This window comes from Hirundo rustica, chromosome 3, assembly GCF_015227805.2.
Source record: "Hirundo rustica isolate bHirRus1 chromosome 3, bHirRus1.pri.v3, whole genome shotgun sequence".
NCBI lineage: Eukaryota > Metazoa > Chordata > Aves > Passeriformes > Hirundinidae > Hirundo > Hirundo rustica.
In genome coordinates, this window is record NC_053452.1 from 85,466,413 (window position 1) to 85,479,422 (window position 13,010).

The window sequence follows — 13,010 nt, forward strand, 5'->3', positions numbered from 1 at the left end:
ATTTATAATAGATCTTTCCAATCCTTTAAGACACAGTAGAGCAGCTCAGCAACTAAGCCACTAGCCAAGATATTTATCTTAAAATGCTTCCTATGAGAATCTCCCTTGTTAACAATGCCCCTCTGTCCACTCAACCGTCTGTTTCCTCAGCAGGAGGCTCTTCTCACCCTGTGCCCACAGGCTCAGCCTGACAGTCCTGAACCTGCATACCAGCTCCATCAGGCCCCTGCTTCTACCCACATCTGCAGGACCTCCTGAAAAAGGCACAGTTTGGACTGCTCCTGGGACATCCTTGTCCCTTCTCCCACTGCTGATGCTCTGCACAGCCAGAAACAGTATTTCTCTCAGAGATGTGCCTTGTCTCACATCTGCAAGCAGAGATAACCCAACACCCAGATCAGAGAAGCACTTTTTCCAGAAGTACTTCCTTACAGTGCCAGGGGCATTCCTCCTAGGCAGAATAATAGAGCTCTCTTTCACAAAGGACCATCCTAGTGGAAAGGAAGTTTTTGGGCCTCCTCTTTCACAAAGCACAATTAAAGCATGCTGAATCTCTCAAATGTTTAATCACATTCCACTCATTGGAGTGTTTCTCAAGTTGGAAAAAGTCATCTTGGGTTGTCCCCATATGTAAAGCCTGTAACTTACCAGATAGTGATACTCTCTCACTGGTTTGTTGCTTGCAATGCTCAGCTCAAAAGACTTCCCAGCCTAGCAAAAGCACACAATTCACATGGATGAGCATGGAAAAACCATGAGTAACCTGGTTTTTATCATGGCAAGTTTTGTCTCAGACTGTACCTTTATATCCTGGCTCTTTGTTTTAACCTGGAGGTAAGTCTGACTGGGGGAGCTGAACACATCATAAACACCTATGTCAGTCTTACTGCTGAGGAACTCTGCCTGCAAGACAGTGCAAAAAAAACCCTCTTAACAAAACAGACAAATCTGTGATGTTCATATATGTGGTTCAGTTTACAAGAGCACGGTAGCCTTAGCAAAAGTCTACTTTATGCTTTGAGTATCTGGTGTTTTTTCCTTTTGATATCATGGATCTAATCATTAAATCCCATGTGACAGGATCTCACTTCCTTTCCAGCTGTAACATGAAGTAACAAAAATGACAACAGGTGACATGTCAGCTGTTGCAGATAGCAGGACAGCAAACCACTGATCCCAGCCCACCAGTTCAGTGTGTCAGCGCTCCAAAGCAACATGTTACAAAGCAGTACCTGAACTCTCAGAGTTTTTGTATCAGACAGGATTGGAAACTCAACATCAATTACTCCATTTTCTGGAACCGTGTAGTTCAGGACATGGACTGTCAGATTTCTCTCCTCTGTTGCCTCATTTTCCAGGTGAGAAAGTGAAGAGTGATGGAAAAGCAGGTCTGACTGCTGTGCAGTGATTGTTACAAGATTCTGCCTCTCTTCAGCTGTCAGCTGGTTGCTATCTGAACGTGACACTTTTAACTAAACAAGAAGAAAGAAAACACTTATCAAGCCCATCAAACAGGGTAAAGCTAAAACAACACATAGCATGTAACAATATATTTGCACTCGCATCAAATTAAAAAAAAAATATGCATCCTCAGATTTCTCACATTTCTGTTCTCTTTATTTCTGTTCCCTAGTAAGCACTGCAAGTAGGCAAGTCAGGGAAAAACAAAATTATTCATAACTCCAGGGAATTAAAAAAAAAAGTGAAAGCAAAGTAGATGGAACTGAAAGGAGACATGGTGCAATTCAGCTCTCCCAATTACTCTTCTAGTTGAAAATGTTTGTGTCTCAGGTAAGCTATACATATCCTACCTACAGTCTAAATACTTAATTTTATCACTTGCATTTCACCACCACAAGAAAGGGCAAGTTAACATTTACATCGTGTGGGAAAATGAGTCAGATGAGCAGAGATGGTGTGGAGTCAGATGTGTTTATGAATTCATCAGATGATTTGAAGACTGAAACCAGGCCCAAAATTGAGTGTTCAACTTTTCACACCATCATGCATCAATCAGCACTACAACTTAGAATAATTATGCCCACATTCAAGCAGATTTTCATCTTTATCAAGCAGAAAATCATTCCTATTCTGCATTATACACTACAGAAAAAAAATCAACATTTATATTTAAAAGCACTGAACTAATGTTTCCCTTTTCTTTTTCAGTCCATAGATGTCACTGCATCACCACTCCTCCTCAGCCACTATTTTCCTGTTCTCTCTCTGACGAGCATATGCTCTTCCTGTAAGATCTCCACTTTTTCATAACAGCAGCAGCTGTTCATTCACACTTCTTTGGGAGCATAACTGATACCCTCCTGTCTGCCAGCTGCCTCAGGTAGCTCTCACTCAGTTCTTCTTTGGAAGAGGAGAACAAAACAGGTGGATTCAAACTGGGATGCTGGCAAAGAAAATGAAGAGCACAAAAACCAAAAGCCCAAACGATCAGGCTAGCATAAAGCTAGGTCTTGAGCCAGTCTACTCTGGAAGAGTATATTCAGCCTAAATCACGGTTATTTAGGTCTCATTTTTATATAGTAAAGTCTCAAGAATTGTAAAATTGACTATTTTCAAGCAAAATGCAGTGATACAATATGCAACCTCTGCAAAATGTAGAATTACTGAATGCAGATGAGGGACAGAATGAAGATCATGAAATATTTCTATGAGTGGACTGCAGCTGGCATGAAAAAGACAGGACAGAAAGCAGAAACAACACTTTCACTTGAAAGCAATGTGGTTTGATGAGTTTTAACTGAGTTATGTAAAAGCTGCTTAAATACACAATTTCACTATATAAAGTGAAATATATATATTTGTATACATATATATATATATACAGTTAGATATACAGATACTATAAAGAGGTTTGAAACTTAATAACTAATCTGTTGTTTCAAAGAAAAGTAAAAAAAAAAAAAAAAAACAAAAAAAAAACCCACCCAGCTAGGAAAGATTTCTCTTTCATAAGAACTGACAAACTATACACAAATATATCCTGCCAAGACTACAGCATTCCCTTCCACTTTACCCTTTTCTAGAGCAAATGCCTCCAAGTTTGGTATTTGCTGATATGTATTGTGAAAAAGGAGGGAATTTGAAAACAAATCTGTAAATTACACTTAAAAATCAAACACAAACTTTGATATCTAAGCATAGAGGAGAAGTCACATTTGTTTCTCCACAGATGATAATCAAACAAAAGAACTTACAGTAGCTATGAAGTTCAGAGAAGGCTTTATAACTCTAGAGTAGTCCAGAAATTCAATAAAATAGTCACTTTGCTTTGGAAATATGATGGTACTTGAATTTTGGGAGATTCCTGTTGAATAATTGTATGTGTTTAGACAACATGCATTTAACACATATATTACTTTAGCAGCAATACAATTTACTGTCCATGACTTTGAAATAATTCTATCCTATTTTTCACCGTTTCCACTCCTATCATTCTTCCTCCTAGCTAAGCATCAGTTCAAAGGTGGTATACGTACTGGTACTGCCTGCCACAATGCAATATAACACATAGGGCTCCACTCACATGGACTATGTCAGAATGACACAAGGAAGGAACTCACTAAAACCCAAATCAGGCAGCTTCACCTGCAAGGGTTTCTACAGAAAATCTGTACTGAGAATTTCTGGGACACACGATTTTTTTTTTTTTTTCCTAATGTGCATGGTGCAGTGGAACAGCAGTGCACAAAAAACCCTCTCAGTTTGCAAATCTAGAAGAGGCTAGACCGTCAACAACCTAGGACCAGGGAACTCTTTCCACTAATGTGGCTTAAAAACACATGTCAGGTATGTTTATGACTGAAGTCAAGTTTGTAAAATTCAGGTTTATGCTAGCAATTCTTTATGCCTGCTCTTCTCATCAAAAATGATCCATCACTGACTTTAAGCTCCTATCAGAATGTGTTTCTTGGTTATTTAATAAATCATTTGGCATAGAACTCTATTCAACTGAGTTAACAGCTGGTTAAACTATTACATTTCCAGGCAAGCAACATTCAGCCAATATATTTGAACGTGGATGGTTTGTGCTGACATCAGTACACGATACTTTCCTAGAGCTCCAGCCTCTTCCACACGGCAGTAAGGCACTCTGGGCTTCTGCCAGAAGACCTCACACAGGCACATACCTGTGAGTGACTCAGTCACCACGGCGATCATTTCTATCGGCTCTATGTAATCTATGTAATCGCTGTCACCCTGGTGCCACGACTGCTCAGCATTCAAGTTTTGCAACATAAGCTTGCTACAGGTTACATTCACAGATCCATTTATCTGCAATGTAGGAAAAAATAACTGTTGAGCCAGAAAAGCCAAGGACACCTTTCTGTCTACAGCAGCTTATTTCTAGTTAAGTCCTCTAGCTCTCTCCACATACAAGTTTTTAAGTGTGAACACCAGAAAATTATGCATGCCAACCCTTTATTCTTTTGCTGTCAGCAACCATTTTTATTAAATCCAGTAGAAGTTCACGACTTTTTTAGAGGCAACAGTGATCTATGGAAAAAGTTACTTTTCTTTTTTCCTACTTTCTAGAATTATCCACTTCTACGTGGCTAGTGCAGTGGTACCTAAGCTTTACAGAAAATATAATGAGCAAGTTCCTGCCTGAGGAGAGGCAATACACCGTGTTCAACATCTGAGCTCAGAGTTTCTGTAGACTAAGTGCAGAGTGCAGAGTTTCTGTAGACTAAGTGCTGCTGAAGGCACTGAAGTCAGCAAACTGAAAATTACAGTCACTTCATGTAGCAAAAACTTAACTTTTTTTAAACACAGTCCACATCTCAAAAGTAAAATGTCTGATTTTGCAAAGAGAATGCAATGAATCTGCCACCTCTTTTAAGCCTTCAGATTGAAACTGTGTGTCTATATAAATTTCATGCTTCAGGTTACAATTACTGCAGCAGCTCAGTTGTAATTGCTGGCAATTAGTAAGCAAAATGCTTTGGTTTCTACCATGCTAGAGCTCCACCTAGACAACTGGAGTGTTCTCTGGCCTTGGGACACAGAGCTCAGTGTGCAGGGGCAGACATAGGGCCAGGGAGCATTCCTGAGCACCTGTGCAGCTCCTGGAAAATTCTTCTACCTGGGTCAGTTGGTACTCTCCAAAATAACTTCCAGGCACAAGTAAAGGGAGAACAGGTGCCAAGTAGCATTCCCAACAAGCAGCCTGAATGTAGATGCTTTAGGCTGGAAATTCAAGAGAGTTTAACACTCTCCAGCCAAACTCGGCATTGAGGAATGATTCCAAGCATCATTTAACCCACAACAGGACACAGACTTAAAGAAACTACTAAGAGATGACTCACCTCCATTGTTGTTGTTATATTTCTCTTGTTTGTCCAGTAAGAAACAGAAAGGCAAGTGACTGTTACAGTTCCCCTTACTGGCTTTCCATATGTGTACCTGAAACACAACAGCCACAGTCAAACAACACACCAGCCTCCAGGACTTGGGCTCATGAAGGGCTCTCAAGGCAAAAGATCCTACTAAAATATTATTCTCTGGCCTCAAACCTGAGTGCAGCACATTTCTACTTTGAAACATGGAACTTGCCATACTGAGACCAGTTTATCAACACTAAAGCTAGAAGCCCAAAACCTGGAGAATCAGATACACAGTGCTGCTCTTCCCACTACACAAGCTCTACAAACCCATTAAAATTATTATGGCCTGTATGATGTTCAAAAGTTAACTATACTAAGCTAAAAGCAAGTTACTGAACAGAACACTGATGTAGCATCATAACTAATACGCAGTAGAGTTAAAAGGGGATATGGGAAGCGTAAGCATTCTTCTTAACAAATACTGCTAGCACAAAATGAGCTATCTCATTTTTGATATTTGGTCATAATTATTACTACTTATTTAGTAATCACAGTCTCAAGAAATCATTGCAAACAACGTCCAGCTGTGGCAAATCTGAAAACGGTAACAAATTCCTTCCTTAGGATGACAGTAGCAACCTGCAGTCACTGAACAGCAATAAAATAAAATTTTGTATAAATGTTTCCAAGTCATACTTAAGAGGAACCATGACATTATCAGATTGAGGCAGAGAAGTGAAGGTGGGAAGGAATGACCTGAAGAGAGACAGAACACCTAAAATCATTCAGTCCTCAGCAGTAATACATGCAGGTGTGATAACTTTAAAGTACTTTAAATCACTATGCAGCCACTTTAGTAATATCAAAGCTGAAAGAAAAATCAAACCACATCATTTCAGGAATAACTCTGATAGCACTGTCTTGCATTTGAAGTCAGTCTAAGCACACCTAATTACAGCAATAAGCTGCCATTAACCTTGAAATTATAGTGCCATTGGGCAGCACCCCTGTATTTAACTTGATCTAATAATACCCCAGAGAAGAAATGAGGTTTATGACATCTACAAGTTGTATAAAGAGGCATTATGTGTATAAAAACAGTCACCAGGAATGAAGTAATTCTCTATAAATAATTACGATGTATCAGTAAAACTTTGTCACTGCTGGGATTCAACCTCAGATGGTTCCCTGTTTTCTAAGTATGATTTTATTGCAGCAAACAGGTACACTTTCAAACACCTTAAGAGTATACCAAATGAAAGAGTCAAGTATCCTGGGGAAGACCAAAACAGTTTAAGAAACCAAATATTAGCTGGCATATAATGGATTCCAAAAGCAAAGTAGAATGGGGGGAAAAAGCGAGGAAAACTTTTTTAAAAATTGCCCATTAGGAGATTCACAGAATCACAGAATGGCTTGAGATGGAAGGGATCTTAAGGGTCATATAGTTCTAACCCCCTGGCCATGTACAGGGATGCCACCCACTAGATCAGGTTGCTCAGGGCCCCATCCAACCTGGCATTGACAGTTTAGGATATCCAGTTGCATGGACTCTACAGAATGAAGTGTTTCCTCAAAGTCCAAACATTTAATTGAAATAGCTTGCTAAACAATGATTTCTGCATTTCACTTGTAAACAGAGTGCTTCTTCAGAAGGTATGTATTTTACAGCATCAGATAATTCACAAAAGGCCCTTTATTTCAGACTTCTTGGATGGATCTGTCAGGTAGCTCTATCTGGCTCTCATTTTCAAAATTAAAATCAGTTTCTGAGATTAATGCATAGTAATCTTTTGTCTAGATATTTGCTCAGCTGAAAAATAAAATATTATTTACAGAGGAGTCTACACTGAAGCCTCTTCTGAATTTCTCAAGAGCTTTTAATTCTTTACCTATTTACAGCTATAGGTATTTTGAGAAACCTATACTTGAAATCCTCAAGGCTGATTTATTGGAACAAGGAGAATATTCATAGAAGTTTGCCTAATTTCCAAGTTGTCTAATAAAATATAGTTACTCTACCTACAGATCTTAATGTGGTAGATTGGAAAGTACCATAAAAGAAAAAAAAAAAAAAAAAAAAGAAAGAAAGAAAAAAAAAAAAAAGCATCAAAATACATATTACAAGCAAGAAACTTAAGAAATTTTCAAATAAGTTAGCTGAAAAGGTATAGCTATAGTCTAGAAGTATGTTTACCAGACCAAAAGAACTTACTAGAAGCCTGAAAATCTACTGAATCTTGTTACAACAAAATCCAGTAACGAGAAGCAGATACTAGCCAACTAATTTTGAATAGATGGAGCTTTATTAGCATTCCACATATAAGTTTTTGACACCTAGAGACCCACAAAACATTTCTTAACAGTAAGGGTGACAACAGTATCAGTGATTTACTTACTTTGCAGAGACAACACCAGTTACATCTTCATCTCTCAAAGAGTAGTATAAGGGCGTTGTGATCATGACATCAAATTTTGGTAAAACTAAAAAACAAACAAACAAAAACCAAGAAGCATTAGATTCACAGAAGGAATATTTCATTTTTTTTATGTAACAAGGGTAGAACATGCAATTTGATAAAGACTACTAGTGTCCTAAATTTCCTACTATAAGGTAAGTTGTATTTTAACCCAATCCCCAGACTAGGACTTTTTGTTGAAAGGAGAAAAAAGCTTCATAAAAACAGCCTGCATACAAGTTTGTAAGTCTGAAATATAAAACATTTAGCTTATTCAGCCTTTACAGAATCATCAGCAAGCTTCTCAACCAGATACTATACAGATACTTTGTGATCATTAAAACTACCAAAGATAAACAGGGCAGCTGATGGTATTTTTTGTCAGTCTCAGAGAAACCAAAGATTTGGAAATTAAACTTTCTGTGAGTATTTAAAATGTTTATGCCAGACAAGGGAAGCTAGTATAAATTAATGGATAATCACTACTGATTTTGGTCACTACTAAATGCCCTTAAATAACACTTACCATATTCCATCACTTTAAATCTCTGATAATGAACTTGACCCTATTGAAAAAAATTAATATGAGAAAATACATACAATTGTAGTTAGATTAGAAAGTTTAACATACCTTCTTGGCCAAATCCCACCCAGATTCAAGTTAAAACTACAATTTCTGACATGGTGTGATTTTAAATCATGGCTCAATTACTATCAGCTCCTGTAGAGACCAGTAGTACATCTTTGCAAAACAGAAGGATATGGAAGTTCATATGAAGCAGACTCTAAGTATTTACCATTAACAGCTTGTGCAGCTTCCAGTCTGCAGATATCTACAGATGCCTGATTTCTGTACTAAAAAAAAAAAACAACTAAAAAAAAAAAAAAAAAAAAAAACCTGAAAACCTAGCTAGCTAGCATAAAACTACCTAGCACAAGTAGTCACAGTCATCATGATAAACCGTGACTGACACACCAGCACCATCTTTGCTAGCACATCTGAAATTCACTTCTACAAACAAGAAGCTCCTACAAGGTCTATCTGGTGGACGAGACTATTTCAAAACCTTGCATAATCCTATGATTCTACATTTACTCAAAAGGTGGCTGCAGCCATACTTACTTCAGCAGAGATAACCTAGTGTTGTATCTTCTTGTCTCAGCTATTTGTTACTTAAAATCAGGGAAAGAAATAAACAAGCTACATAATGTGCTGTTACTTGTGTTCTGCTCTGTTTTCGTGTTTTGCTAAATTTTCACCTATTTCCTGATTTCCTTCAGGAGGGAAAAGAAGAACGAATATGCATAACCAATTGTCAGGTGGCATCAAGATGTATCAGACAGGAATGACCGTTTGTAGCAAGAGACCATAAACTGACAACTCCCACGGGAAAAACTCCAAGACCAGGACCTAAACTGGAAACAAGTATAAACTTTTGTTACCTGATCAACAACTCTGCGAGTTAAGCATCTCAGACCTAGCCCTTTATATATCTGTATTTATACGTTTCCTAGCAAAATACTCCTATCAAAGTAAAAAATCAGATTGCTGCCGGCTTCATGATTAAGTTGCTGATCACCAAAGCTGCCATATTTACATTCCTAGGTTTGAAAATATACAATGCAGAATCAGCTATCTTCACAATATTTGTGCAAATCATAATTGCAACATAAAATGCTACAGCTTTGACATGCATAAATCGGCCCACAACCAGACTACTATCAGGTAGTCTTAGGATGTTAGGGAAATGACCTGTAGTGAATTCATCTCACATCTTGTTCTCTGTACAGCTTTTATTTCCTATACTAAGTATGTACGTGACCCTTGCCATAAAGCAAACCCTGAACAAAATGTCACCCCAGACAGCACAGTTAAAAAGCATCTCCTGTGAAAATAAAATACTGTTTCCCATTATCTCAGAAGTTTAGTGGGTTTTTTTTAAATCAATTAAAAACTAAGGTAACTGTAAGTAGTAGAAAACAGAGATTACTGTGGGACTAGTACTTCTGGCTGCATCTTCTCTGAAATGACAAGCTTTGTGACAGAAATCAAGCCATGCTTCATAGTTCAGAGAAAAGCAAAGACCCTACTTGGTCATCTTGATGATGCAAATACCAAGCCAGATTTCCCACTAACACATTTTTTAGCCTAGCTGGTCTGAAGTAGGACAAGTAACAGCACTTCAACCACTCTATCATTTTAGTTCACCAGGTTAAGGCTTGTCTCTCTGGCAAATATGGTTCAAATATACTGAAGTGGAAGTTGTTAAACCAGTTTCCAGGAATAGTGGCTTTTGAGACAAGCAGTTAGTCAGTTAGTTACACATGCACAACCCGAGAGAGATTTTAAGGGATTTTCTTTAAGATAGGAAAATAACACCATGCCTATTCCATTTTTTCCAGAGCTGCTTTATTCTAGTACAGATTTTGTCTTCCATGCCTTCTCCTACTTCTTAAGTACACTCACCCTTCCAGACTAACATTTTGATCTAAATCAGCATTTCTTAAACTGCAGAATACACCTTAAAATACACCTATTGCATTCTGTGCCAATCACCCAGAGTAAGAAAACAGTGCTAAAAAGAGATCCATATAAGTGTTCTGGGGTGATGAGAATGAGCCTTTCTGCAGGGAAGCCTTAGATGCTGCATGTCCTGACATCCAAGAACCTCTAATAACTACAGTCTAGATTCTGCTCTGCTGTGATGAACCGTCCTGTTTTAATTCACTGGGTTTGATCCAACACAAGTGAGGTCACAGGAGCTGTTCCCCACAGATTTTTTTTTTTTTTTTCCTTCTTTGGCAACTGAAAGTCCCTGAAATTAATCTGGTCTGGGTCCATTTTCTTTTTTGTTTCTGACATTGACAGGCATCGCTGTTAGAGCATGGGGAAAGACTCTGGGTGTGGTCCAGGGCTTTGCCCTGGAAAAGCACAGCGCTGGCACCAGCTGCATTCCTGGGGCTACCTCATTGTCTCACAGGCCCTGTCAGGAGCACTCTTCCGCCTTGGCTTTGCAGCTAAATAAAACAGATTTTTGTCTAGACAGAACTAACAGAAGCACTCCATGATCACTTCCATGCTTTGTTTTCAAATGCAAGAAACAAACTCCAAAATTAAATTCTGCTCAAATTCAATAGCGCAGTCTCCAGAAACTATTCAGAGTCCCACCAGTGTTTATACTGACAGATCCTGATTGAATATCTGTGCAGATCTGCAAACTACTGAATGGCAATGCCAAAGGCTTTATGTATGGTCTGATTTTGAAGAAGTGTGACACATGTTTTAAGCAATTATATATACAGCATAAACTTAACGCATCAAATGGGAAATCCATAACTGACCTAGCAGTAAAACATGACAGAATTTGCTGTGGATACACTACAATATACATTAAACCTCAAAAGCTGAAAAATTCAACATGTAAAGTATATAATCATTACTGGTTGATTCTGAAACTTTGATTTACAGCTGAAGCTTTAAAAAAATGTAATACTCTTAAAAATATTTTAGAAAGCCCTTTTTGCACCTAAAATATTACTACTCCTCAATATTTGACCATAAATTTATACATAGCAACTTCCATAAATTAGATTACAAAATGCCGTTTAACTAGAAACAACTTCTGGTTGGAGATGCATGCTACTAAAACTCACCAACTAGAAGTTTTGCAGCAACAGGAAATATAAGATATCCAACTAAAATACAAGGTAGAGACTTGGAAACCAGACTGTAATTACTCTGTCTTGAGTTTTCCTGGAACAGCTGTACTAACACCTGAACTCTTATTAAAAATACTACAGGATGTTTAACAGCAGCAAGCAGCCAAAACCTGATTTAAAACAGGATTCAGAGGAAGCACTTCCAAAAATCAAGACTCAGTACACTTGGAAACTGATCTGTAATCATGAGAAAGGAAATGTTATTTAATCACTTAACAATTCCTTAAAGACAAGAGGGAAACTGAGAAAGAAAGGCTGGCTATTTAACTAGACAGTCCGTGTCATGGCGTCAGGATAGCTAAGTCATGCATAGATCAGTCTGGGTTTGCTGTATGAAGATGTTCCTAAAGCCTGAACAGATCCATGAGCTGTGCTGGTTGCCATGCAGAGCCAGAGCTGGCAGTACTAGCTAAGGATAGGAAGGCATATCTATTAAAATCCCAGTCATATACTAAGTCTTCCTTAGCAGTAAATCTTAAGTTCCCAGTGACCTCTCCTATCAGGAAGAGAGGTGAATCTATGCAACTTTATATATGACACAATAAAACCTACACCTTCCTTGAACAGCAGAACTGCTGCAGAAGAGAAAGGAATATCCAGCTAGTAGCTAGGAATATCCATTAGGAGTGATCTAGTCACTCACTTACTTTCACTGAACACCAGCTAAATCTCCACTATAACACCAACACAGTGACCCCTACACACCTTAACGCTCAAACTGAATCCCATCCCATATGATCTTCTAATTCACAGCATAAACTCCCTTGCAACCAAGGGAATAAAGTAGAGTTTCCCAACAGAAAAGTTCTTTTCCTTCATTCTGCAAGGTGTCTTGTGGGTTTCATAAATCCAATGGTTGACATACTTTCAGAAAAGTAAGTCTGTGAGACAACACACTAGGCAGACCTAATCTAATAGCGTGAATATTGCAATAGTCACTTAATGTATCTTGCATATGATACCCTTATCCAATGAAGATGCTGTGTAGGCGCATGCTGTAGGAATAACACATATTGCTTTGTCATTATATTCAATGTGGAATTTGAAAATTAAAATGCAGCAGGTGTAAACAAAAAAGGGCCTGAAAGTAAACATAAGTACTCCTGTGTGGACTTTGGGTTGCTGTTCCATTCCCAAAGGATAAGCACTGTAAGAATAGCCAGTTTTTTCTGGACACCAAGGTCTAAAACTATTTTTTTAGTATAATATACTTTTCTTTTTCTCCCCTATAGTATTTTTCAATTCAAGTTTAAATGTCACGAGGAACCATTTAGCCTGATCTCCTTTAATCACAAGTTTGGTTCCCTTCTATTCAGCTACTCCCGCAATCTGCGTTGTTAGAACGCAATATCCAAAAAGACAACCACGAAGTAATAGAGAACACCAAGGGAACTGCATCAGCTAGGGTAGCCAGGAGTGACACTGTGTCTCAAGCTGACACCTAAGGCCCTTTTAACTATCAGTTCTCAACAGAGTGTACTTTGAA

At 38.2% G+C, this 13,010-nt stretch overlaps 1 protein-coding gene across 1 annotated transcript in view; it reads right to left on the reverse strand.

The window, feature by feature from the left end:
* The window catches only part of CD109 (CD109 molecule), a 70,116-nt gene that overhangs the window by 36,269 nt on the left and 20,837 nt on the right, over positions 1-13,010 (reverse strand). Inside the window, exons 6-13 of the mRNA XM_040060416.2 lie at positions 8,331-8,370; positions 7,745-7,829; positions 5,328-5,424; positions 4,149-4,293; positions 3,216-3,325; positions 1,233-1,472; positions 802-903; positions 649-711 (exon numbers count right to left, since the gene is read on the reverse strand). Coding sequence (XP_039916350.1) covers positions 649-711; positions 802-903; positions 1,233-1,472; positions 3,216-3,325; positions 4,149-4,293; positions 5,328-5,424; positions 7,745-7,829; positions 8,331-8,370 — 882 coding nt within the window. The remainder of the gene's footprint in view (positions 1-648; positions 712-801; positions 904-1,232; positions 1,473-3,215; positions 3,326-4,148; positions 4,294-5,327; positions 5,425-7,744; positions 7,830-8,330; positions 8,371-13,010) is intronic.